Source organism: Eptatretus burgeri, chromosome 8, assembly GCF_056783735.1.
Source record: "Eptatretus burgeri isolate ZD-2024b chromosome 8, Ebu_testis_v1, whole genome shotgun sequence".
In the NCBI taxonomy this organism is placed as follows: Eukaryota; Metazoa; Chordata; class Myxini; order Myxiniformes; family Myxinidae; genus Eptatretus; species Eptatretus burgeri.
In genome coordinates, this window is record NC_140968.1 from 39,845,016 (window position 1) to 39,869,729 (window position 24,714).

General features: G+C 48.6%; 2 protein-coding genes across 5 annotated transcripts in view; one reads left to right on the forward strand and one right to left on the reverse strand.

Annotated features, from left to right (window-relative positions):
• The window catches only part of NDUFS6 (NADH:ubiquinone oxidoreductase subunit S6), a 13,096-nt gene extending 9,706 nt beyond the window's left edge, over positions 1 to 3,390 (reverse strand). Inside the window, exon 1 of the mRNA XM_085891698.1 lies at positions 3,134 to 3,390. Coding sequence (XP_085747824.1) covers positions 3,134 to 3,250 — 117 coding nt within the window. The 5' untranslated portion in view covers positions 3,251 to 3,390. The remainder of the gene's footprint in view (positions 1 to 3,133) is intronic.
• The window catches only part of LOC147021583 (uncharacterized), a 41,585-nt gene that overhangs the window by 13,121 nt on the left and 3,750 nt on the right, over positions 1 to 24,714 (forward strand). The window contains exons 3-5 of one of the 4 annotated variants that reach the window (XM_085891696.1): positions 3,548 to 3,672; positions 4,019 to 4,125; positions 21,285 to 21,315. In XM_085891696.1, coding sequence (XP_085747822.1) covers positions 3,548 to 3,672; positions 4,019 to 4,072 — 179 coding nt within the window. In that variant the 3' untranslated portion in view covers positions 4,073 to 4,125; positions 21,285 to 21,315. Of the gene's footprint in view, positions 1 to 3,387; positions 3,508 to 3,547; positions 3,673 to 4,018; positions 4,126 to 20,804; positions 21,217 to 21,284; positions 21,316 to 22,470; positions 22,599 to 24,714 lie in introns of those variants that run through there. The other 3 variants (XM_085891695.1, XM_085891694.1, XR_015060852.1) reach the window with 3 other exon arrangements.

Genomic DNA, 24,714 nt, shown 5'->3' on the forward strand with positions numbered 1-24,714 from the left:
ACTATACTCCACCTTTGAACATCCCTGCGAAATGGTCCCACTATCATTACATCATGGATATTCTGTCTTATCGTTCATCAGAACGCTTGCCTTTCACTGCCGTCCTAACGTATCGGAACGGTGATGGCTTATATAAAGGCTGTGCATAACAGCACAAGATCATCATTGTGTATCCATAAATCCATCCATTGGAACCATACGCTGTACAGAGGGTCGGTGCTCCCGAAGCAGTTTCCTTGGCTATTGGGCACAAACCTGGATGGGTCGCCACTCCGACGCAGGATACTCGAATGACTCGGTCATCCCAACAAGCTGGTACTCATTTTGCCGACCTCGGAAGGATGACAGGCTGAATCAACCCCACCTGGTGAAGTAATTCAGCGGGAAACGAGGCTTGAACTCAGGACCCTTGGATCCCAAGCCGCCACCCTAACCACTGAGCCAACACCAGGCTTCATTGTGTATGGTGGACAAGATAATCACGTGTCGCTTCAGGGCAGTTGCAAATTTGTTTGTTTCGGACTAAACATTCTGGTTTATGATTCTGGATCTGGTTCGACCTGATGAATGAGACCGTCACTGACCGAGAAGTCACATGACCATCCAAATACCTGCCGGTCCCACCTTGCAGGAGAACTGCTTGGATAGACAGCGTTCTTGAAAACATCATCACACTTCTGGGCCAATACTTTGGCGAATTCGGTTTTGACCGAATTATTAGATCCTCGTGGAGAATCTGTAAGTCTTACTCACGTTGTTGTTCTTCATCTTCTTGTTGTTGACTTTTTTGTTTCACAGCCTACAGTTTTCATCGAAACTTCCTGAAACTTGGCGTATATATGTAAAAATACCCTGCGCAGACAGTAACCATCTCCGATTTTGAAAATTCCTCCGAGAAAAAAAAGTTATGACGTCAAAATATCTCCGCTAATGGAAATCGCCTAAAAAAATATTTCTGAAACTTGGCAAGCTTTTTGAATTATGTTTGCGGGAATCGAACAGGGCATTGGCAGAGATTAATTACCGCACATATGATACATCACTATGACGTCATATAAATTTTTATGACGTCATTCCTATTTTTTGATTTTTTTTGTTTCACAACCCAGAGTTTTCATCGGATCTCCGTGAAACTTGCCATGTATATGCAGAAAGCCCACACGCAGGCAGTAACCATCTCCGATTTTGGAAATTCTTCCAAGAAAAAACAGTTGACGTCATAATATCGCCGCAAATGGAAATCGCCTATACCATTATCTCTGAAACTAAGCAAGCTGTTTGAAATTTGTTTGCGGGAATCAAGCCGGGCATTAGCACAGATCATTTATCGCAAACCTGATTCATCACAATGACGTCATATTCGTTTTTATGATGTCATCATCAAGAGGACGAGGATCTTAGCTCATTCGAGCTTGATTTTTGGAACAAAGTAACAGAAAACGAAAATCGTTTTAGTATTTCAAAGGTAACCGGGCCGGGTGGTGTAACGGTTGGAGTGTCCGCTCTTGAGTCTGGGAGGCTTGGTGGTTCCTAATCCCGGCGAGTCATGCCGAAGAGTTGAAAACGGTTCGTGCTGATTGCTTTGTTTGAGGCTCAGCATTTAAAAGGATAGAGCACGTACAAACAGCGCTGCGAACGGCACATCAACATCAAGTCAAAAATCATTTCAAAGGTCAAGGCTTGGTGTACATGCAGAACTTGGTAGGTCTCGGAAAAGTCCGTTGAGCTCACGAGCTTCTGCTTCGAAAAACAGTAGATCTTTTGGTCTTTATTCCACCTAAGTACCAGAATACTGTACATGAGATAGCTCGTCCTCACTCCCCTCCCCCCAGGTTCTCACTCCCCCCCCCCCAGGTTCTCACTACCCCCCCAGGTTCTCACTCCCCCCCATCCAGGTTCTCACTCCCCCCAGGTTCTCACTCCCCCATCCAGGTTCTCACTCCCCCCATCCAGGTTCTCACTCCCCCCATCCAGGTTCTCACTCCCCCCCAGGTTCTCACCCTCCCCCAGGTTCTCACTCCTCCCCCAGGTTCTCACTCCCCTCCCAGGTTCTCACTCCCCTCCCAGGTTCTCACTCCCCCTCCCAGGTTCTCACTCCCCTCCCAGGTTCTCACTCCCCCCCCAGATTCTCACTCCCCCCAGGTTCTCACTCCCCCCATCCAGGTTCTCACTCCCCCCAGGTTCTCACTCCCCCCATCCAGGTTCTCACTCCCCCCCCCCCAGGTTCTCACCCTCCCCCCAGGTTCTCACTCCTCCCCCAGGTTCTCACTCCCCTCCCAGGTTCTCACTCCCCCTCCCAGGTTCTCACTCCCCCTCCCAGGTTCTCACTCCCCCCCCCCAGATTCTCACTCCCCCCAGGTTCTCACTCCCCCATCCAGGTTCTCACTCCCCCCAGATTCTCACTCCCCCCAGATTCTCACTCCCCCTCCCAGGTTCTCACTCCCCCTCCCAGGTTCTCACTCCCCCTCCCAGGTTCTCACTCCCCCCCAGGTTCTCACTCCCCCATCCAGGTTCTCACTCCCCCCAGATTCTCACTCCCCCCCAGATTCTCACTCCCCCAGATTCTCACTCCCCCCCCCAGATTCTCACTCCCCCCAGATTCTCACTCCCCCCAGGTTCTCACTCCCCCCCAGATTCTCACTCCCCCCAGGTTTTCACTCCCCCCCCAGATTCTCACTCCCCCCAGATTCTCACTCCCCCCCAGATTCTCACTCCCCCCAGATTCTCACTCCCCCCCCAGGTTCTCACTCCCCCCCAGATTCTCACTCCCCCCCCAGATTCTCACTCCCCCCAGATTCTCACTCCCCCCCAGATTCTCACTCCCCCCCCAGATTCTCACTCCCCCCCCCCAGATTCTCACTCCCCCCCCCAGATTCTCACTCCCCCCCAGGTTCTCACTCCCCCCGGTTCTCACTCCCCCCCAGGTTCTCACTTCCTTTGGTCGTGCTAACACAGTGGCATATCTAGATTCTGGTAAACTAACCCAAAAAGGAAGTACAGTTGAAGCATCGAATGAAGCCGTTTGTATTTCGCGCTGGACCCGGACCGTGTTGTCCGCGGGACCCGGACCGTGTTGTCCGCGGGACCCGGACCGTGTTGTCCGCGGGACGGACGGAGTTTCCGAGTTCCGTACCTGTCCAGTGTGGGTGACCTTTTCCCCGTCACGGACGAGGACGCTGCACTGCCTGGACCCGGTGAGGGCTCGGGTCACGACCGGTATCGACCGGAGAATTCGGATTCTCGATTCCATTTAAACGACACACAAAGGGAATGGAGGTTGTCAGGAGGAACCGTGAAGACTTTGACCGAACCCCGGGAATCCCAAACAGGCCCACAAGTCACAATGACGGGATGTCGATGCACCACGACAACCGCCAGAGGGCACCGGGAATGTTTATCATTCATTCTCTCGACGTTTCATTCGTGAAATTCCTTCCTTTTTTTTTTCTCCTCCGTCGTTCTTTATTGATATTCTGTGTTAACCGCTTGTGACGTCGGATTTTACAGGTTGGTAAATGACGTTTTCGTTGTTTGTGCTTTTTTTCAGATTCGTTCGCGTCTGGTGTTTCGTGTCGTTGGTTTACACAAACTGTGGTGAAGGTCGCGGCCCAGCACACGTCATGTTGTAACGCGTCAGGCTGCGCGAAGGCCTTGATTGTCGTGGTTTTTTTTGTAAGTGGACGTGTAAAGGGTTTTAATATTGAAACGTATTTAATGTAATACCGTTTATTACTTGGTTAACAACTGTGTCCATAATCCATACTGCGTATTGTCCCGAAAATGTAACTGCAAGGACTACACTATCCACGATTTATTTGAGCTCGTTTCAGCGGCCATGACGTGACCACCTTGGTGAGCGTCAGAGGTTCCCCCTGAAATCAATCGGTGGTGTATAAATATTACATAATGTACGTTTTATTATTGTTTGCGAAGGAAATGCCATGATTATTACCAATGTTTTTTTTATGACGATGTAAGACGGAATTACTGATATGTTGTGATTATACGTGAAAATCAGGAATGTGAGAAGAAAAGGAAGTTCCTGTCCAACAAATCTTCTCGAGTTCCCTGAAGTAGTTTAAGAAGACATTTCACAAGGGACCACGTTCGAGGTTGTTCGCCAAGGTGAGGGCTTGTGGTGTTGCTGGTCAGGTCGCTAATAGGATTTCATGATGGCTTAGTGATTGTTGTATTGTAAAATACTCCAATAATGAGGAATCCAATATTCTCCAACGGTTTTATTCAACCGAACATCAGAACATCACAAGCTTTGCACTACACACCTCCTGACCTCTCACCCCGAACTCCTTCCTCATCACCCCTCTCGTGTCCAGTCTATGCACAACACCACATATCCCCCTTTCTTTAACCACGTGCATACCGTATCTCAGTGGACAACAACAATATAAATTAACTAGAAGTTGAAATGTAGTGATTGCCGCAGCATGGATTAACCATAAAACAAGTAGTCATAAACATGGTGAACAGTTTAAATTTGCTTCCTTTTCTTATTCTCAAAGGATTTTACATTACTTCATCGCATCATCTTGAGTCCAGATTGGAGGTCTGCGAATTCTGACATCCCGGCCGACCTGCACAGATTCTGATGTGTATTGCACTGGTGGTGCGGTGATGTCAGGAAGGAGTGGTAGCTCGGCATCATCTCTTGCATTCCTTTGACAGGCAGATGCGAAATGAGATGCATTCCAGATCCGTCCATCGGACAGTTTGTACGTGTGAGATCCTCTTTGCTCCATAACTTGGAGAGGCACTGAAAATGTGGATTGTCCTTTTCGGAGGACACCAGGTTTCCTCACTCGGACGAAGGAACCACATTCAAAGTTCACATCCTTTGCTCCACGGCGTTTGTCGGTGTCCACCTTTTGCTTGTTCTGCTTCTCTTGTACTCTGAGTGCCGTGTCTTTGTGTGATGGGGTGTTGGGTTTTGGCAGCTGAAAACCAGATGCATGTAGCTTGGTGTGCATCTCTCTCCCATGAAGCAGTTCAGCAGGTGATCGCTGTGTTGTGGCATGTCGAGTTGCCCGGTATGTTTAAAGAAAATCCATTGTAAATGTTTTCCAGTCTTTGCCTTCAATGTTAGCAATGAGCAAGCTTTCCTTTAAGCTTCAATTGAATCACTCAATTTCCCCATTCGCTTGAGGGTCGTACACTGTTGACTTCCTGTGGGTCATGTCTCTGTCTTTCAGAAAGATTTCAAATTCCTGTGATGTGAATTGTGAACCATTGTCAGATATCAACAACTTATCAAAACTTGATATCAACTCTATCAACTACGTTCTCTGCTAAAGACAGTAAAGAAGAACTTGATCACTGTCGTGGAAGCGACCTGGGAGGTGAAGGCAATTTCTAGTCATTTGCTGAAGTAATCAATGAAAGTGACGGCGAAACGACCATCCAGTGGCACAGAATCGAAGGGCCCCACTATGCGATTGCCAATTTCTCCCAAGCGGCATCGGGATAAGGAACTGGCTGTAGTGGTGATGCTTGTGTCACAGCTGTCTTGTCGTGCTGCTGGCAAGTAATGCAAGCCTTGATTGCAGACTCGACGTGCGCGTCCATTCCCGGCCACCAATACAGATCTCTTAACCGCTGCTTTGTCCTCACTATGCTCTGGTGCATATCATGCGCTAATTTGATGAAATGCGGCTGTAACGCCTCTGGGACAAGAAGGTGGTGAGTAGCTCTCATCATGCAGTCCTCTTGTAGTGACAGTTCAGTTTGCAATCTGAAGTAAGGAAGGAGATCAGGATCCAGGCCTTTTGATGTTTTCGACCAGCACTTTGTAAGCAATTCACGCAACTTTGTTTGAACGGGGCAGGAAATGCAAGCAGTTTTGAATTCTTCAGCTGTCACCGCAGCGAGCGTCGATGTGAGCGCGCCAACCTCAACATCATCCTCCAGACTGGGCTCTGAAGTAGGTAGTGGAAGGCGAGACAATCAATCCGCTGTAACGTTTTCAGAGCCAGGCTTGTACTGAATGTCATAATGAAATGACAGAAGCCGTCCGGACCAGCTGACCACGCTATTCCAGCTCTTCCCAATCCTTTCGTGGGAAGCAGTGTAGTGAGAGGACCTGTGGTCAGTGTGTAAAGTGAAATGTCTACCGCAGAGATAAGTCCTCCACTTCCCTGTCGCCCACACGCATCCAAGTGCTTCCTTTTTCCCCGTGGAATATTTTCTTTCTGATTCAGTCAGCGTTCGCGATGCAAATGTGATAGTTTTCTCCATTTTGTCAGCATGAATTTGCATCAGGACCGCTCCAAGGCCATACTTGGAGGCGTCAGTTGTCACTATGGTGTGTCGCTCTGGATCAAAGAGAGTGAGGGCTGGACAACTGACAATCAGTTCTTTAACTGAATCGAAGCTGTGCTGTGACTGACCATTCGCAGGTGGATGGTCCCCGCAGTAATTCTCTCAGGGGTTCAACGACCGATGCATAGTTAGGGATGAACTTCGCATATCACGACGTGAGTCCGAGAAAAGAGCGCAAGCTCTGCACGTCATTCGGTGGGGTTGCTTCTGACACCGCAACAACATGGGCAGGGTCAGGTTTCAGTCCTGTGTGTGACACTACATGTCCTAAAAATGACAGCTCTGTGTCTGAAGTGGCATTTTGAAAGGTTCAGTTTCAGTTCAGCTGCATCGATGCGCTGCAGCACCGCTCTGAGGTTTTTGTCATGTTCTTCGGGAGGCCCTCCAAAAACGATTACATCGTCAAGGTAACACCGAGCTCCGGGTTGGTTTTTTAAAATGGCAGACATCATCCTCTGAAAACAGATTGGTGCTGAAGCAAGCCCGTGAGGGATTCGTTTGTAGCGAAACAGTCCCTCATGTGTAATGAAGGCAGTACAACCTGGTGGTACTCACTTTGCAGATCTAATGTGGAGAAAAGTGTGCCACCTTGCTGCTCCGCAAACATTTCCTCCACGTGTGGAAGAGGATATCCGTCAATCACCACTGCTTTAGTTGGTTCTCTTAAATCCACGCACAGACGAATCCCTCCGTTTTTCTTCATCATCACGACAATTGGTGAAACCCACACTGATGATTCGATTGGCTCAATTACATCCGGTTTAATGAGCTTTTTCAGTTCCTGTGAAACAGCATCTCTCACAGACAAAGGTAAACGGAACAGCCTTTGCTGGACTGGATTCACATTGGGTCGCATTTTTACGAGATGTATAAATCCCTTTGCACAATCCAGGGTGTCTTCCATGCTGTCGCCTGCAACATTTGTGACTGGGGTTTGATTTGCAGTGCTTTGGGTGGTGGAAGTGATGTGACCATTCAGTAGTTGCATGTCAAGTGCAGCAACCAGGTCTCTGCCCAGAATGGCAGTGCCGCTCCGCACTATATAAAATTCAGCGGGCGCACAGTGATGGGAAGGAAAGAGTGGCTGTGAGCAGGAGGATGTCTTGCTGGGAGGATGTGTGTAGTGGAGTACCTCAGGGATCAGTACTCAGACCATTATCCTTACTATAATTCATGGACCGGTGTTTGTATGTTTGTTTATTTGTCTCGCTACTCCTTATACAGTTCTGGGATGATTACATCCATACTTGCTTCATAGGATCAGTACGACTCCAATTAATGTATCGGGGTGTTTTTATCTTTGCCGGTGGTATTGGGCGTGGAGGCGAGGAGTGAGGGGGGGAACGCAAATTCTCCATATTGGTGTGTGTCGTGTATTACAAGTCTCCACCATTTACAGTACAGTATTCCTCTCCCCATGTTTTCCAGTGTAGTGAGGTGTTTTGAATTACAAGCAGTAGGTATGTTTTTGCTTCATGCACATAACCCAGGTTTTTTTTGTTTTTTTTTACCTATACACTATACAGAGCTGTCACACCACCCAAATAAAGATTTGTGTCGGAAGAACGTGCTGCATGCTTGGAACAAGATCGCCCGTTGGGCGGGTACTCTGATAGTTATTCATAATTTATGTTATGTGTACGATTTGGAAAGTGGGGTGAAAAGTAATAACAAGAGCAAGAATTGCTCTGCAATACATGTCTCCGAGCGGTTCCAATGAATGTTCAGGAGATAAAAAAAAATTATTTGTATTTAGAGTATGCTGGAGCCAATACAGGAAAAAAAAACTAAGAAGAAGAAACCCTGTAACCACTGTGTTTAGGTCTATTCAGCAAAATAAAAGTAATAGCAATTTTCATTTCCTGATATCTTTTGTAGACGAGAAACCAATAAAGACAACTGGGATACCAAACCGGAGATAAAAAAAAGTTTGCTTTTACTCGTGCTCGAGCTGATATCCGAACCGAAATGAAGAACCTCTCAAAACTACCATGTTTCATTCGTCTCTTGGCTTTGCCTATTACATATTGAAAACTAGAAAGGGCACTCGATAGAGCGCATACCTCCACCACGTAATGCCTGATCCACGAGAACACATCGGGCCTGTAGGGGAAAAATTTATATTAATGTATTCTAAATTGTAACAAATGGAATTTTAGAAATGTAAGTTTTATGCTACAAGTTTAATTGGCTGTCCTTTCTGGCCAAGAGACTTTTGCCCTAAATGTTGATAAATGTCTTGGTCTGGAGCGGTGTGACCTGAGCTGATAACAGTGAACTTTTGCCTCAAAATGTACGTAGTGGCTTCTTGTCTAAAGGACACGTCTGCAGTCTGGGTTGATAGCCCCCACCACTCTCCCATGAAAGTATAAAATGCTTTGCAATGTAAAATTGTTTCAGTGAAAGTACCTGAGGAAATTAGAATCTCAGTGGCTTGTGCTCCTTGGAACTGACCAAGTACCAAGTTAGAATAAAACTCTCTGATGTAATGTGGAAGTGAATTGAATTGGGTTGGTCCAACTGTTAACTAAAGTAAGAATAAATGAAATAGAACCAAATAATATTGCAATCAATGGGGATTCTTAAGTTCATTGTACGAGGGTGAGAAGTGTATGGTGTATAATTAGAATAATAAATTGTTTCACAAGGAAGGACTCGCAAGAAGGAAGGAAGGACTATCAGTGTCGATGGGTTTTATGCAGCATTTTATAACCAAATCGGACAAACGTTAAACTCTGCCTGAAGTCAAATGGGATTCCACAATCGACCAGGAAGAATCCTTCAACAATCACAACGGGGTGGGTTAAAAAAATCCACATCAGGCCCAATACATTTTCGAAATATCATGCTATACAATACTATATCGTTTTTTTCCCCATCTCTCAATGGTGAAGAATCACTTTCGAAATTAAATAATTCTCGTATTGAGATCTGGATTCGGATCTTCACCAAAATCGAATCAATTCGTCTTTGCGACGCACCCAACCTGTTCACTAAGTTTCATCCAAATCCGTCCACAACTTCTTTTAGATATCGTGCTATATATTGGTCCAGCCCGATCTCTCAATGGTGAAGAATCACTTAAAAATTATCAGATCCGGATCTTAACCAAAGTTGAATCAATTCTTCCTTGTCACACACCCAACGTGTCCACCAAGTTTCATCCAAATATGTCCTCAACTTTTTTGAGATATCCTGTACACAGACAGACTAACACTTAAAGGGGTGAAAACATAACCTCCTTCACCTTCGGTGGTGGAGGTAATAACCCGATGTACATGCATCAGCAAAAACATTCATACGGCTTGTGTGTGTATGCCAAAGTATTGACTCAAGAGGCTGAATACTTGTGTAAATTAGATATTTCAGCTTTTCATTTTTCATAAATTTGTGAAAATTTATTGAAGCATGTTTTCACTTTGTCTTTGTGGGGTATTTTGTCTAGATGGGTGACAAAAAAAATGAAAATTCAATCCATTTTATATTCAGGCTACACCTTCATACACCAAAAATGTGATGCATGTATGTGTAGGTATATAGGTATATATGTATATATATATATATATATATATATATATATATATATATATATATATATATATATATATATATATATATATATATATATATATACATCTTCTTCTTCTTTCGGCTGCTCCCGTTAGGGGTCGCCATAGCGGATTAACCGTATGATCCGCATCGTGATTTGGCACATGTTTTACGCCGGATGCCCTTCCTGACGCAACCCTGGTTGCCTCTTACGACACAGGGATATGGTACACCTATTTTAACCGGGGTATACACCGGCCCAGTATACTGGTACTCATTTCGCCGACCTCGGAAGGATGAAAGGCTGAGTCAACCCCCTGGTGTATTAATTCAGTGGTCCAATGGGGCTTGAACTCAGGACCTTTTGGATCCCAAGCCGCTGCCCTAACCACTGCGCCAACACCAGGATATATATATTGTTGCGGATTCGCGCCCGCCGGCGTGCTGACGGCCACGTAACTCGAATCGCGGCACGTCGCCCACCGGACGGACAATCCAGTCGTGACCCTCTCGGACTAACGCCGGGAACCAGTCACGGGTGGACCTTTCGGTCTCACCGCGATCGAGCCAATCAGCCCCCGCGTGGGATAGGGTTGCTCGCCGAATTCGACCTACCTAAGTACCCACGCGGAGGGTAGACCGGGCGATCGCACCTCGCCGCAGGTCGACTTCGGACACGGGCCACTTAAGCGACCCGTTCCGTACTATCAGAATAACCGAGCGGTGTTATCGTCGACCTCGACGGTTCGATTAATTATCGGGCGTATTCAGCCCACTACCAACCCTTTACGTGAAGCAAGATGAGGATTCAATGGAGGAAAAGACGAAGCGAAGCGGGAGAACAGTTCAACAATAAAGCACATTTATTCGCGACGAACGGAAAGCACACAAATACAATTCCACCAAATGCACACAGAAAAAACACAATTCCATTTACACAAAAAGCAAATATAAAAGCGAAAACACAGTGCAGAGCTAATACCGACTACCGAGCACACGGCAACACTTATACAATTCTACTTCACAGACGGCGCCGACAACACATACCCAAAACCAAGGAAAGAATACCCCCAAGAATGAGGCGGGCCTGAGGCCGAGACCGGGTCGCGCCTACCCGTCTGGTGATGAGACGCGGAGCGGCGATGGCGCCTCACTCCGCGGGCCTCGCGGACAGTGCCTGGCAGGGGGTGGGAAAGGGGCCCCCTTGGTCGCACTATCTCAGCGCGGGGGAAACAGGAGGGGGTTGCTGATGCTCGGGGTATAGAGGATCTTTATTATCCCTGGTGTGCGTCTCCACCTCGGCCAGGTCGCGCTGCCGGCCTTCCTCGGGCGTGCAGCTCCCGGCACCGTCGCGAGCACCCCTTCGTCTGCCTTCGCCGCTGCCGCCTCTCCGCCTCTGGACTCTCCACCCTGGACTCTTCTTTGGGCTCTCCTCGTTCGACTCTCTTCAGCTTCTCCAGCTACTGCAGGCTTCGGGCTCCCGACTTCCACACTCGACTCTCCACCCTCCGACTCCTTCTCTGGGCTCTCCTCGTTCGACTCTCTTCAGCTTCTCCAGCTACTGCAGGCTTCGGGCTCCAGACTTCCACACTGCTCTGACTGACGAACACGGTCCTTTTATCCCCCCCGTAGCTTCGCCTTTGACCCCCTCCCTTTGACCTTTCACCTCGCTCCCCATTGGCCCGAGAAAAAGTGGGCGTGAAGGCTTTTTGATCCACAAATTTGCATATATCGATCGTTCTGGAGGCGGGGCCAAATCGCCCCTCGCTCACCGATTGGACGGCAAAAAGTGGGCGTGTGTTGTTTTTGATCCGTTTTTGAAGCACAAAATCCGTGATTTTGTACACGCTGTTCGACGTGCGCCCTGCACGAGTCCAACACCGGTACCCACAGCGGGGCAAGAACGGTGGCGATGCTACGGTTGCGAGGTGTGACGGGAAGGTCGTGGCGGTTGTGGTGAAGCGGCGTTGTGGTTGGTGGTTGATGTTGTGGTTGTGGTGGTAATCATGGCGGTTGGTCCAAAATAAAGATAGTAAAAGAAAAACGGCTATCCTGAAGAGTCGCAGCTCGCATAAATGACATGTATTCCCACTAGACAACGGGTTTGGGCCTAACTACACATGCACTTACCGAGATACCTCACCTAAGGGACCTGAATGGTGGTTTGCGAATTTGGTAACCACAACACTACCCCCTTCCCTTTTTACAGACTCGTCCCGAGTCGTCAAATTTTCGTGTGCCATCATGTGTAGTTTTCCCCTAGTACATTTTACCTACGGATCCCTGAGTGCGACATTCATGGTATTCGTGTCCCCAAAATAAATAACCTGAGGGCTGCGTAACTACCTAAACAAACTCACTCACACGGACGACTTAAATAAAATTGCCGGCGCTAAGACATACATGCCGGGGGCGCACTCATATTTACAGTACATCTTACCTTAACTTACAAATTTTACACTAAACCATGGCCCAGGATCATTGAACTCTGCAAAAAGAAAGCAGTTAGCAGGGAGCCAGGCTGCCCACATGCAGTGTCTGGCTCAAAACAATGCAGGTGACAGGGAACGTGGCTGGCTGCTCACACGCAGTCCAAGGCCTTCCCTTTTGAACTGAACTCAGTGAACCACAACGGTGCTTGGGCTGCACAACGCAGTCTCCGTGCCAGCTCAAGTGGCACACGCAATGAGCACAACGAATGGATGCATGAATGGTTTGAACTGAATGCAGTGAACCACAACGGTGCATGGGCTGCACAAACGCAGTCTCCGTGCCAGCTCAAGTGGCACACGCAATGAACACAACGAATGGATGCATGAATGGATGGACGCAAACACGGTGCACGGGCCGCCACTGCAGGCCCGTGTTGTAGCTGCCAACAGGGCAGTTCTCGCAGCTTGCAAACTGTTGCTTTCTGATCCTGGCGCACATGGAAACGAACAGGGGGGGGGGGGCAAAGCAAAAATTGAACGGGGCTGGTGAACAGGGGCAGTGGGCATGGCATGGCAAAGGTGATCAGGCAAACACAGCCCGCAGAAGAAGGCCGCTGCAGGCAAACTCAGCCCGCAGAACCAGGCCGGCACAGGCCTCGAAGAAAAACAGCCAGCAGATGAACTGGCCGGCACAGGCCTTGCAGCACACAGCTGCCGATGAAGTTGGCCGGCCTCCGCCTTGAAGCAAAACACGGCCAGCCGATGAAGTTGGCCAGCCTTTGCCGTTCAATGGAGGTTGGTGGAGGGAGTGCGGTGGTGCTGGCCACTTGGAAGGCGGGCTCGGACCTACCTACCTGTCTCCCTCCCACCTATCGCCTTTGCCTGTCACTGTACATACCCACTCCCTTAATTTGTCAAACCCCAATTTAGCCCCAACTTATTTTTTGTTGTTTTTATTTTTACTTCCCCACTATAAATCGTCCCCTAACCCCCTTTATCGTCCTTGTTCGGCTAACCTATCCTGTCACCTAGCCTACTCCCAACCCCTACGTTCCCTTCCCGGAGGGGAACAAGGGAGAGCTAACGTCCTGTGTCGAGGCCCAACGAAGCCTCAGAATGGCCTCCCCAGAGTTCGGCGATCTATAACCAAAGTGGGTCCAGCGGCCCACAACGACAGCGAGGGGATGGATGGTGCGGAGGGGTACATCTCCTAATCTACCCTAACCATTTAACAGTTAAACTACCCCGGGGCTTTCAACAAGCGCCTCTCGCTTAAACTATTGGTTCTAACAACCCAGATTCCCGTCGCCTGTGTTGGTGTCCTCACAATTTCGGGCCTCGCCCCCCCAATTTTCTCTCCGTGCCCTCACACGGTCTCCTGGCTGGGACACGTGGCTCCCTTTGGCAGGCACGACCCTCTGCCGAATCTCCCGCTATGGCACCCCCGGGCACTACACTGCCTCCGAGCCTACCAGCTCCCTAACACCGGGGAGTGCCCCCATGGCACCTCCCCTGAAACGCACACGTGGCAGGCCGGCCTCCCGGGCCCCTTTCCGAGGGTCACCCGTGCCCACAACACTGCCCACGCGGCTAATGGCGCCCCGGGCCCCGCACCAAGCAGGCGCACCCGTGCCCACTACTCTATCCCGGCCCCCCATGGGCCCATGGCCTACCGCGGCCGACTAGCCTGGTGCCCGGGGTACCCACTCAGCGATACTCACCTTTCGCAGCCACGCTCCCAAGCCCGTCAACAGGGCTCCTGCACCCCTCCAAATGGGTCTCGAGCCTACTTTCCCACCAACAGCAAAACGACCTCCATTTTTCAATTTGACTAACCCAGCTAACTCACTCTACACTGACCCCGGGGTCCCTTGGGCGGGAGTCACTCCTCGCCCCAATCACTCATCGCACCATGCATTCCCCAATCGCTCCACACACACAGACCCGCTGGCCTCACTCACTCAACATGTACACGTACTCACCTCACAACCCACAACTCTTCAACCCACTCACCGCTGAACTCTGCCATCCTTCTATCTACATCCCCTAACTAACTCGTGCTCCCACGTCGTCCCTTAAACTATAGCACGTTCCTTTTAACTCTACGTAGCTAAACTACGTCCCCACTACACATCCAAAGTCTGTCTCTGTCTCCAAAATAAATCATTTTATTTCCCAACCTAAATCTGGCTACAATCCCTCTACTTAATCCATTCCACGGACCCCATGAGGACTTACCCCTGCCCCATGAAGTCGGTCTAACTAAGCTAACCCTTCCCCCTAACTAGTTTTCATCCTGTGCCCAGGTCAAGGGGGTCTTTCACCCCTTGCCCAGGAATCCTGTGCACCCGAAAGTGAGGCTTACTGTTTTTTTTTTTTTGTTTTTTTTTCATGCGCAGCACCTGCGCGGCAACTCAGAGCTCGCGCACTTTGCACCTGCCCGTGACGTCATGCAGCTGCACGTGTTCCTCGTCCCTCCTTGGACGGGACCATCCGGCAGAGATACCCCTCCTGCCGGATTCCAACCACACGTGCAGCCATGACGTCACCGTGCGCAAAAAAAAACACAAGCCCCACGTCTCGAGGGGTTCCCCACGCGAACACATGTGCTTTGCCCGTTGGAGCTGAACACACACGATCGCGTGGAGAACCCGTCCGGTCCAAATCCGTAGTCCTGCCTAAACTTTGTCCGTCCGCGGGATCGGCAAATCCACCGCGTGCGTTTCCGGACCGGGACTTCACTCTCGCAAGCGAGCACGTCGTGGTCTCGTGCGTTGCACAGCACGAACCGCGTGCTCACTGCTGGGTGAACCCGGCACGGTCCCCGAAACAACTACAGCCGCTACTCGGCTTTCTCTCCTCTGTCGCCGTCGTCGTCTCCATTCCACCCACGCACACCTGCGTGTTACGACGCACACAGTCCACACCATCACATTCACACCGGGAGATGCGGCTGCGTGCTCCCGCATGCCAACCGACATCTCCCTCACATACCGCTCTCTCACACACACGGTCTCCCTTGCACACAGCGACCTTGCACACGGCCGTTCACTCACGCGTGCCTCACTACTCTCACACCGTGCCTCATCCACACACGCGGGGGCACTCACCCGCGGTACCTCACTCATACACACGGCGACACTCACACACGCGGTCTCTTCCATACACGGTGCCTCACCCACACACGCGGGGGCACTAACCCGCGGTGCCTCACTCGCACTCCGTGCCTCATCCACACACGCGGGGGCACTCAACCGCGGTGCCTCATTCACACACACGGCGACACTCACACACGGTGCCTCTTCCACACACCGTCCCTCACTCACACACGCGGGGGCACTCACCCGCGGTGCCTCACTCGCACTCTGTGCCTCATCCACACACGCGGGGGAACTCAACCGCGGTGCCTCATCCACACACCGTGCCTCACTCATACACGCGGGGGCACTCACACACGCGGTCTCTTCCACACACGGTGCCTCACCCACACACGCGGGGGCACTAACCCGCGGTGCCTCACTCACACTCCGTGCCTCACCCACACACGGCGTGCTGGGAAGCACACACTCCGGCACAATCGCCACCTCACCATTCACACACGGGGTCGCTTCCACACACGGGGACGCACTCACACCTTGCACCACACAAACAGGGACAACCACACTGGGGATTCGTGTCCCCACAAGGGTCTCCGGGGCCTCTATACCCCCCAAGCTCTCCGTGCACCCGTCCACAGCACTCCTCCCCTCAACCTCGCGAAGCACGACCGAACTCACCTGGTCGTGATCCGCCTCAAGGGGCAGACTCCCTCCCCTCGTTCCTGGAGGAGGCCATCCAGCTGCTCGCACTGGTCCTCCACCCAGTCCGCCAGCTCACCCCCATTATCCTCCACTACCTCCGTGTGTGTGTGTGCGTCACTTACCCCGTCTTCCTCGTGTAGTCTTTCCTCTATTTTTTCTATCTCCCGTGTCTCTCCCAACTCTTCACCCTTTACCTCCCTTGTCTCAACTATTATTTCCTTTGTCACGGCCTTCATGCCCGCCTGCAGGCATCGGCCCATGTTCTGCGTCTCACCCCGGAACTTTTTCATCTCTTCCCTCATTTGCTGTGTATTCGCATCCATCGTCGTTTTCACTTCATTTGTATTTGTATCCATCTTTTCGTTCATGCCTTTCATTTCCGCATTCATTTGTGCCAGCATGGTGAATAGCTGGGCCATGCCGGATGCACTCAGCTGAGCCGTTTCGGCAGGGGTTGGGGAAGGGTTTTGGTGGAGAGGGGGGGGGAGGTGTCATACACCGCGGCCGCTGCCGCACCCACCTCGGGCCCTGGGTTCAGTTGGGCGAGTCCGTGTTCCTGCACAATCAACATTTCCTGCTCGGGGATTCCATCCTGGACCATGGATTCTACATTACTACACATATACATTTCTAATACCCCCGGCTCCCGCTCGCCTTGAGACGCCATCTTGCTTCTCGTGAAGGGTTAATTTAGCTCGCTCGTAATTTGGAGGGAATCGGGGGTCGCTTCTCTCACCCCTGGACCGATTCCCGTGAATTTAGCCGGAGACAGGAGAGCCTGTTTTCCTGTTCTCCGATACCAGTGCCGCGAGGAGGGCGATGAATTTGTATCGCACGACCTGACACCAGTGTTGCGGATTCGCGCCCGCCGGCGTGCGGACGGCCACGTAACTCGAATCGCGGCACGTCGCCCACCGGACGGACAATCCAGTCGTGACCCTCTCGGACTAACGCCGGGAACCAGTCACGGGTGGACCTTTCGGTCTCACCGCGATCGAGCCAATCAGCCCCCGCGTGGGATAGGGTTGCTCGCCGACCCGACCTACCTAAGTACCCACGCGGAGGGTAGACCGGGCGATCGCACCTCGCCGCAGGTCGACTTCGGACACGGGCCACTTAAGCGACCCGTTCCGTACTATCAGAATAACCGAGCGGTGTTATCGTCGACCTCGACGGTTCGATTAATTATCGGGCGTATTCAGCCCACTACCAACCCTTTACGTGAAGCAAGATGAGGATTCAATGGAGGAAAAGACGAAGCGAAGCGGGAGAACAGTTCAACAATAAAGCACATTTATTCGCGACGAACGGAAAGCACACAAATACAATTCCACCAAATGCACACAGAAAAAACACAATTCCATTTACACAAAAAGCAAATATAAAAGCGAAAACACAGTGCAGAGCTAATACCGACTACCGAGCACACGGCAACACTTATACAATTCTACTTCACAGACGGCGCCGACAACACATACCCAAAACCAAGGAAAGAATACCCTCAAGAATGAGGCGGGCCTGAGGCCGAGACCGGGTCGCGCCTACCCGTCTGGTGATGAGACGCGGAGCGGCGATGGCACCTCACTCCGCGGGCCTCGCGGACAGTGCCTGGCAGGGGGTGGGAAAGGGGCCCCCTTGGTCGCACTATCTCAGCGCGGGGGGAAACAGGAGGGGGTTGCTGATGCTCGGGGTATAGAGGATCTTTATTATCCCTGGTGTGCGTCTCCACCTCGGCCAGGTCGCGCTGCCGGCCTTCCTCGGGCGTGCAGCTCCCGGCACCGTCGCGAGCACCCCCTCGTCTGCCTTCGCCGCTGCCGCCTCTCCGCCTCTGGACTCTCCACCCTGGACTCTTCTTTGGGCTCTCCTCGTTCGACTCTCTTCAGCTTCTCCAGCTACTGCAGGCTTCGGGCTCCCGACTTCCACACTCGACTCTCCACCCTCCGACTCCTTCTCTGGGCTCTCCTCGTTCGACTCTCTTCAGCTTCTCCAGCTACTGCAGGCTTCGGGCTCCAGACTTCCACACTGCTCTGACTGACGAACACGGTCCTTTTATCCCCCCGTAGCTTCGCCTTTGACCCCCTCCCTTTGACCTTTCACCTCGCTCCCCATTGGCCCGAGAAAAAGTGGGCGTGAAGGCTTTTTGATCCACAAATTTGCATATATCGATCGTTCTGGAGGCGGGGCCAAATCGCCCCTCGCTCACCGATTGGACGGCAAAAAGTGGGCGTGTGTCGTTTTTGATCCGTTTTTGAAGCACAAAATCCGTGATTTTGTACACGCTGTTCGACGTGCGCCCTGCACGAGTCCAACACCGGTACCCACAGCGGGGCAAGAACGGTGGCGATGCTACGGTTGCAAGGTGTGACGGGAAGGTCGTGGCGGTTGTGGTGAAGCGGCGTTGTGGTTGGTGGTTGATGTTGTGGTCGTGGTGGTAATCATGGCGGTTGGTCCAAAATAAAGATAGTAAAAGAAAAACGGCTATCCTGAAGAGTCGCAGCTCGCATAAATGACATGTATTCCCACTAGACAACGGGTTTGGGCCTAACTACACATGCACTTACCGAGATACCTCACCTAAGGGACCTGAATGGTGGTTTGCGAATTTGGTAACCACAACAATATATATATATATATATATATATATATATATATATATATATATATATATATATATATATATATATATATATATATATATATATGTATATACATACACAGTTAAGGCCAAAATTATTCATACCCTTACCAAATATGGAGTATTTTGAATCGTGTTATTTGAGGAATGAGTTTCTTCTGGCTTAAGTTACATGAGAATGTGACAAACAGCTGAAAGAATCACTGCAAGAGACATTTCAAGAAATACATTGTTTCAGGGGTATTTTATTGATAGATTTACAAAAAAAAAAGTCATGTCCAGAATTATTCATTCCCTTGCTTAGATCAGTTCAAAGTCACATTCAGTAATCAATGGAAAAGCCTCTGTTTGTGATTACAGCCTCCAAACGGTTTTTATACTTGCTCACAAGGTTTTTGCATGTCTCTTCAGGGATTTTGGCCCACTCCTCCTTCGCGAAGGTCTCCAGGTCTTTGAGGTTGGAAGGCTTCCTTGCCATCACTCCGGTCTTGAGCTCCCTCCACAGATTCTCAATTGGGTTGAGGTCCGGACTTTGGCTAAGCCACTCGAGAACGTCTACATCATTATCCCGGAACCATTTCTTGACTGACTTGGCGGTGTGTTTTAGATCGTTGTCCTGCTGATACGTCCAATGCTCCCCGAGGTGAAGTTTCTCTGCGGACTGTTTGATGTTTTCCTCAAGGATGTTGATGTACTGCTCCTTTTTTCATGATGCCATCCACTTTGACGAGATTGTCGGGCCCACTGGCTGAGAAACATCCCCAAAGCATTATGCTCTCACCTCCTTGCTTGACAATCGGGACTGTGTTCTTAGGGTTGTATGCTTCACCTTTCTTTCACCAAACGAAAGCAACATCTCTGTGCCCGAAAAGCTCCATTTTCGTCTCATCCGATCACAGAACTGAGGACCAAAAGCTTGGATCTTTGTCCAGGTGAGCTTTTGCAAAGGCTAGATGAGCCTTTCTGTGCCTGGGATGGAGTGGTGGAGTCTTTCTTGGTCGGCGTCCACGGAGACCCCCCTTGTGCAACGTCCGCTGGAGTGTCTGCCTTGATATCTTGGTCCCAGACTCGCCAAGGTTGTTCAGGAGAGCCTTAATAGTGATCCGTGGATTGTTGTTGGCCTCTCGCCATACTTTTCTTGCCAGACGAGGCGACACCTTTGGCTTCTGACCACGTCCTTCAATGTTTTTTTAGGGTGTGGAACTCCTTGTACTTCCTAATTATGCTTTGTATGGTGGCAACTGGCACTCGGAACTGCTTCGAAATAGCTTTGTAGCCTTTCCCCTCGTGAGCATTCACAACGCACAACCGAAGGTCCTCACTGACTTCTTTCTTCTTCGCCATGCTGACAATGACCTGAGAATGATTGCATCAGCTCCCCTTAATTTATAGTCTAAAAGCAGAGTGTTGTTCTATCACATTCCTCACTGTACATTCAATAGACCACATTTGTAATGCATTCAGATTGTGTGTCCACATCTTGGAATAATTGCATAACATTATAAAGAATCTTAGGAATATCAAAAGCAGGTGCATTATCACAAACATTGGCCTCAATTCTGAGACTTGGTATGGGGTCTGAATAATTTTGGACAGGCATAAAAACAGAAATCTTAACATTTCTATTGTTATGTTAATAATGTTGAGCTAAAATATATGTGGATTTGTATATGCCAAGTAAATGTCCTTGGGTGAAGTGAAAGTTTCACCACTCCAGCTTGTAGGTTTTAGATAAATGTAAAACTCTCAGATTTTTCATCGGGTATGAATAATTTTGGGCTTAAATGTATATATCAGCCTTGTTATCAGATATATATATATATATATATATATATATATTTATATATATAGATACATACATACACACATATATTGTACCCCAAGTATTCCCACCTTCTTGTGGGGTCGGCGTATAGTGGAAGCTTTTGCCCAAAATCTTTCAAGAACCAGCTGGTCAGACCTGATGTACGACTAGTCAATGTGTGCAGGAATTTGGAATTTAGTCAGGCTCGTGTGGCAGTTGTTAATTGATTGACTACACTTCATGAAACCCAGATTGATGTCCATCTGAAGAACAGTGCATTCAATAATGCAATGCCGTGCCTGCCAAACACTATTCCGACAGCTTGTAATCGTGTTCGGAATTGAACTCGAGCGAGAAAATTCAAAAGGTAAGTGCACTGCATCTGTATCATCCTGTCCGACAGCATTTAATGAACATGTGACCCATATAAGGAACCTTCAGACACTGCAAGGAATTTAGGTATTAGATGTGATCATGCATAGCTAAGGAAGCTTGTCCCCCCCCCCCCTTGTTATTGCCGCGGTTTCTCCTGATTACCTTCTTTTTTACTTTTCTTTTTTACCTTCTTCCTTTTTTGATCTCTCTATAATGTGCGATGAAATATTTCCTTTCTGGTATGTTTTTACTGGATTTAAAATTGCCCAATGCAGTGTAATTATCCCCGATGGGGATTTCATAGTGTCTTGTGGCCTACACCCTCATCCTGTGGTTAATGTGAGGGATCTTTTCAGGGCGTTGGAGAATAATAGCTCCTGCATTGTGCTGGAAGTGCAGGTCAATCCTATGGCTCTCCGGGCCTTTGGACTTGCTGCAGCTCGCCTGCTCAAACCCTTCACTCTAGCAGCTATGGTCACTGTTCCCGTCCGCCCTGTGAGCTTCGTTCTTTTGTCCTCCCGCTGTGCTGTCAACAATAATGGTGGAGGTGGCACCATGCAGCCTAACTGGACTCTTCAAGTCCTGGGATCACAGCCCCGGGCGTTCTATAAAGATCGAGTAGTCCTTCATCGCCGCTGCAAGGACTGCAAATTTGTACGCCGAAAAGGACGACAGTACATTATATGCAAAACGCACCCACGTCACAAGCAGAGGAAGATTTGAGAAATGAGGAGCCAGTCCTGTTCAGACACTGCCTACCTTCTGGAAAAAAAAAATTAAGGCACCTTCCTTAAAGCAGGAATTTATGAAATGGCCAGATTTCAAAAAGTGAAAGTACTGCACAATTAAGCAAGAACTTTAACTTTGGGGGCTTTCCTGTAATTTCTGTTGAGGCATCCGTGTCTTGGCCTTGACTGGCTGAAATGCGTTTGTGACATCATAAATTGTATTGTTGCATGCCTGCCGCAATGACTTTCATTGGCGTGACATTGTTTACCATGCAGGTATCTTTCTTTTGGTGACCCCTCTCAAACTAACCAGGCTATGCTGATTATATAATAGAGATTGTGTTTGCATACTTTGTCAAGGTTAAATACAATTGAATTATCCAAGTTGCAATTGTGATCCAAAATGCACTGCCTTGAAGGCTTTGAGTAATCGTTCACATTCTACATTGAATGCCCACAATAAAAACTCATTCATTTGGTCTTTTGCCTTTTTTAAGCATGATTAACGTTTGTGTCTTATGAGGAATTTCTTGAGATTATTGAATAGTTTGACTCCCAAAACTTCAAATATTCGTGCTGTCATACAACAAACCTTTTGAGTTTTCATCATGGAAACCCACAATATCCATATGTTGATTTTTACAGGATTGATTCATCCTGGTATCGAGTACTTCTCTCACATCTGGGGAGGTTCCAGCTCCACATACTTACTGGACAGAATTGAATCCAAAGTTATTTGACTTGTCAACTCTGCCATTGTGACCTCAAAACTCAAATTATGCCGCATAGTAGGCTCTCTTTCTCTTTTCTACAGATATTACTTGGCTTTTTGCTTGCAAGAACTTGCTGCTTGTGCACCTCCACCATTAGTGAGACCAAAGAATACTCGACAAGCTGCTACATCACAATCATGATTATTGTGTGTCCATTGGCAACTCAAGGGTGAGCCATTACGATGTTTTGTTTCTTCCCCTCCACTGCCAAACTCTGGAACTCTTTACCTTCTCACATCTTTCCAAATACTTATGATCTTCCCCTTTTCAAAAAGCAGATTTTTTACTTCCTCAAAAACTCTGACTATTCTCTCTTTCCTTTCTTTTCTGTCAATGCAGTTCTTTTATTTAAGGCTTTGCCTTGAGGAGGACTGTTTAGTCAGTGACTGAAGCCTTCAGCATAACAAAACAAGGACAAATGTGTCCTAAAGGTTTTGTCTTCACCAGAAGAAGAACAAGAAGAGGAAGAAGAATTAAAAAAAAATACAACAACTTCCGATATTTCGTCACGTGCCGTCACATCACGTCCGTCATGGACGATCTTCGTTCATGACGAAAAAATAGTGTATTTACGAAATTACAATATATTAAATGGAATAATCTTTAAATAGTAACGTGAACTTTTCGAAACTTAAAAGCAAATGTCCGAAATATATTTAAAAGTTCATGATAGACGCTCTCAAAAGGCACCCTCAATGCGAGGATGTGTACATGTGTTTAGTATTTAAGGAGATCTGGATCCTGTATATAAAAGAGCCGAGTCAAAAGGTTTTGTCTTCACAAGAAGAAGAAGAAGAAGAAGAACAACGCCGAGCTCTCTTAGAGCAGCGTTCGCTACGTGGGCCGCTGCTAAAAATTGTGATTAATCATTGTAGAGAGTAGAGAGTAGAGAGTGCTTCCTATAGGAAGCATTGTGTCCATTCCATTTAGTGTCTATTAACAATTTCAATAATTCTTGGCAATCAATTTTTGTCTATTATTCGAATGCATTCTGGAAGGTATCTTCCCATCCCTGATTTTCAAAGGGATGTAATTCACCCCAGAATGCTCGGTGCATATGCACAGAAACCCTTAGTACTGGGGTTCATCAGGGCAGCCGAATGTATTTTGTGGCTGTAAAAAACTTAAATGGCTCACAAAACTTCTCAAAGAAGCTAAAAATACTTGGAAACGTACTTGTGAGAAAGGGGTTTGCCTCTGCACAACAAAGGAATTGGAGAACCTTCGAAACTCCCTAAAATGCTGAGAGCTTGCAGCTCCCCCCCATACTGCAAACTACTGAGGATGTGGACCAGTGAAAGGGCCGAGGGTTCAGCCCAAGACAAAAGCAGATATCAGAAAATCAACATTATTTCTGCAGCAGCCATCAAATACCTGTGTTGGGAGGGATTTTCTTCCAAGAAGATGAACAAAATGTTCAGCTAATCAGGCCATAATAGCAGAGGGGCAGACTCCAAACAGTCCCAGGACCACCCCCCCCCCCCCACCATGGAATGCAAAAAGTTGAGCTGCACATGGGACAGAGTTTACCAAATACATCAGCGATCTTACATCCAAACCGGATATAATCTGTATACTGGTTAAAATGTCACAATCATTTTAGGATTCCTGATTACACCCTTGTACGCAGGGACAGAGCTAATGGGAACAGAGGTGGATGTGGGGTGTTCATCAAGATTGGTGTTCCCTTCACAGAAATTGACTGCAACATCCAGCTGGAATGTAATATCAAACTCCCCACCACAAGGGAAGTTGTTAAATTTGTAACTTTTTACAATCCATGCCTACTCCGAATCTACAACACATTCAAGGGGATCTTAAGCAAGTGCAAAGGAGTAATCCTTTGGTGTGGTGACTTCAACAGCCACAATTCTCTTTGGGGCTCCAAACTCACCAATAGAAACGGCGAATGCATCGAAAGCATCATCGATGAATTTGACCTGGTGCTTTTAAATGATGGTACTGGGACTTTTGTTAATCCATCGACTGGGCAGTCTTTACCTGTTGACCTCACCTTTGTCTGCATCTGCAGCAGCAAGGTGCGAATGGTCCGTCTGCTTTGACAGCATTGGCAGTGACCAATTCCCAGTGATCACCTGCCTTAAATTGGACAGGGACGCAGGTGATTTGGACAGATCCCCCTCGTGGAACTTTTGCAAGGCCAAATGGGACCGCTTTTCAACTCGTGTTTCTGAGGAAGTGACGATTGAGCTTTCAAATGAGGACATTGACATTTTCAACAGTAGTTTAGTCCACACTATAAAGACAATAGCCCAGGATTCAAT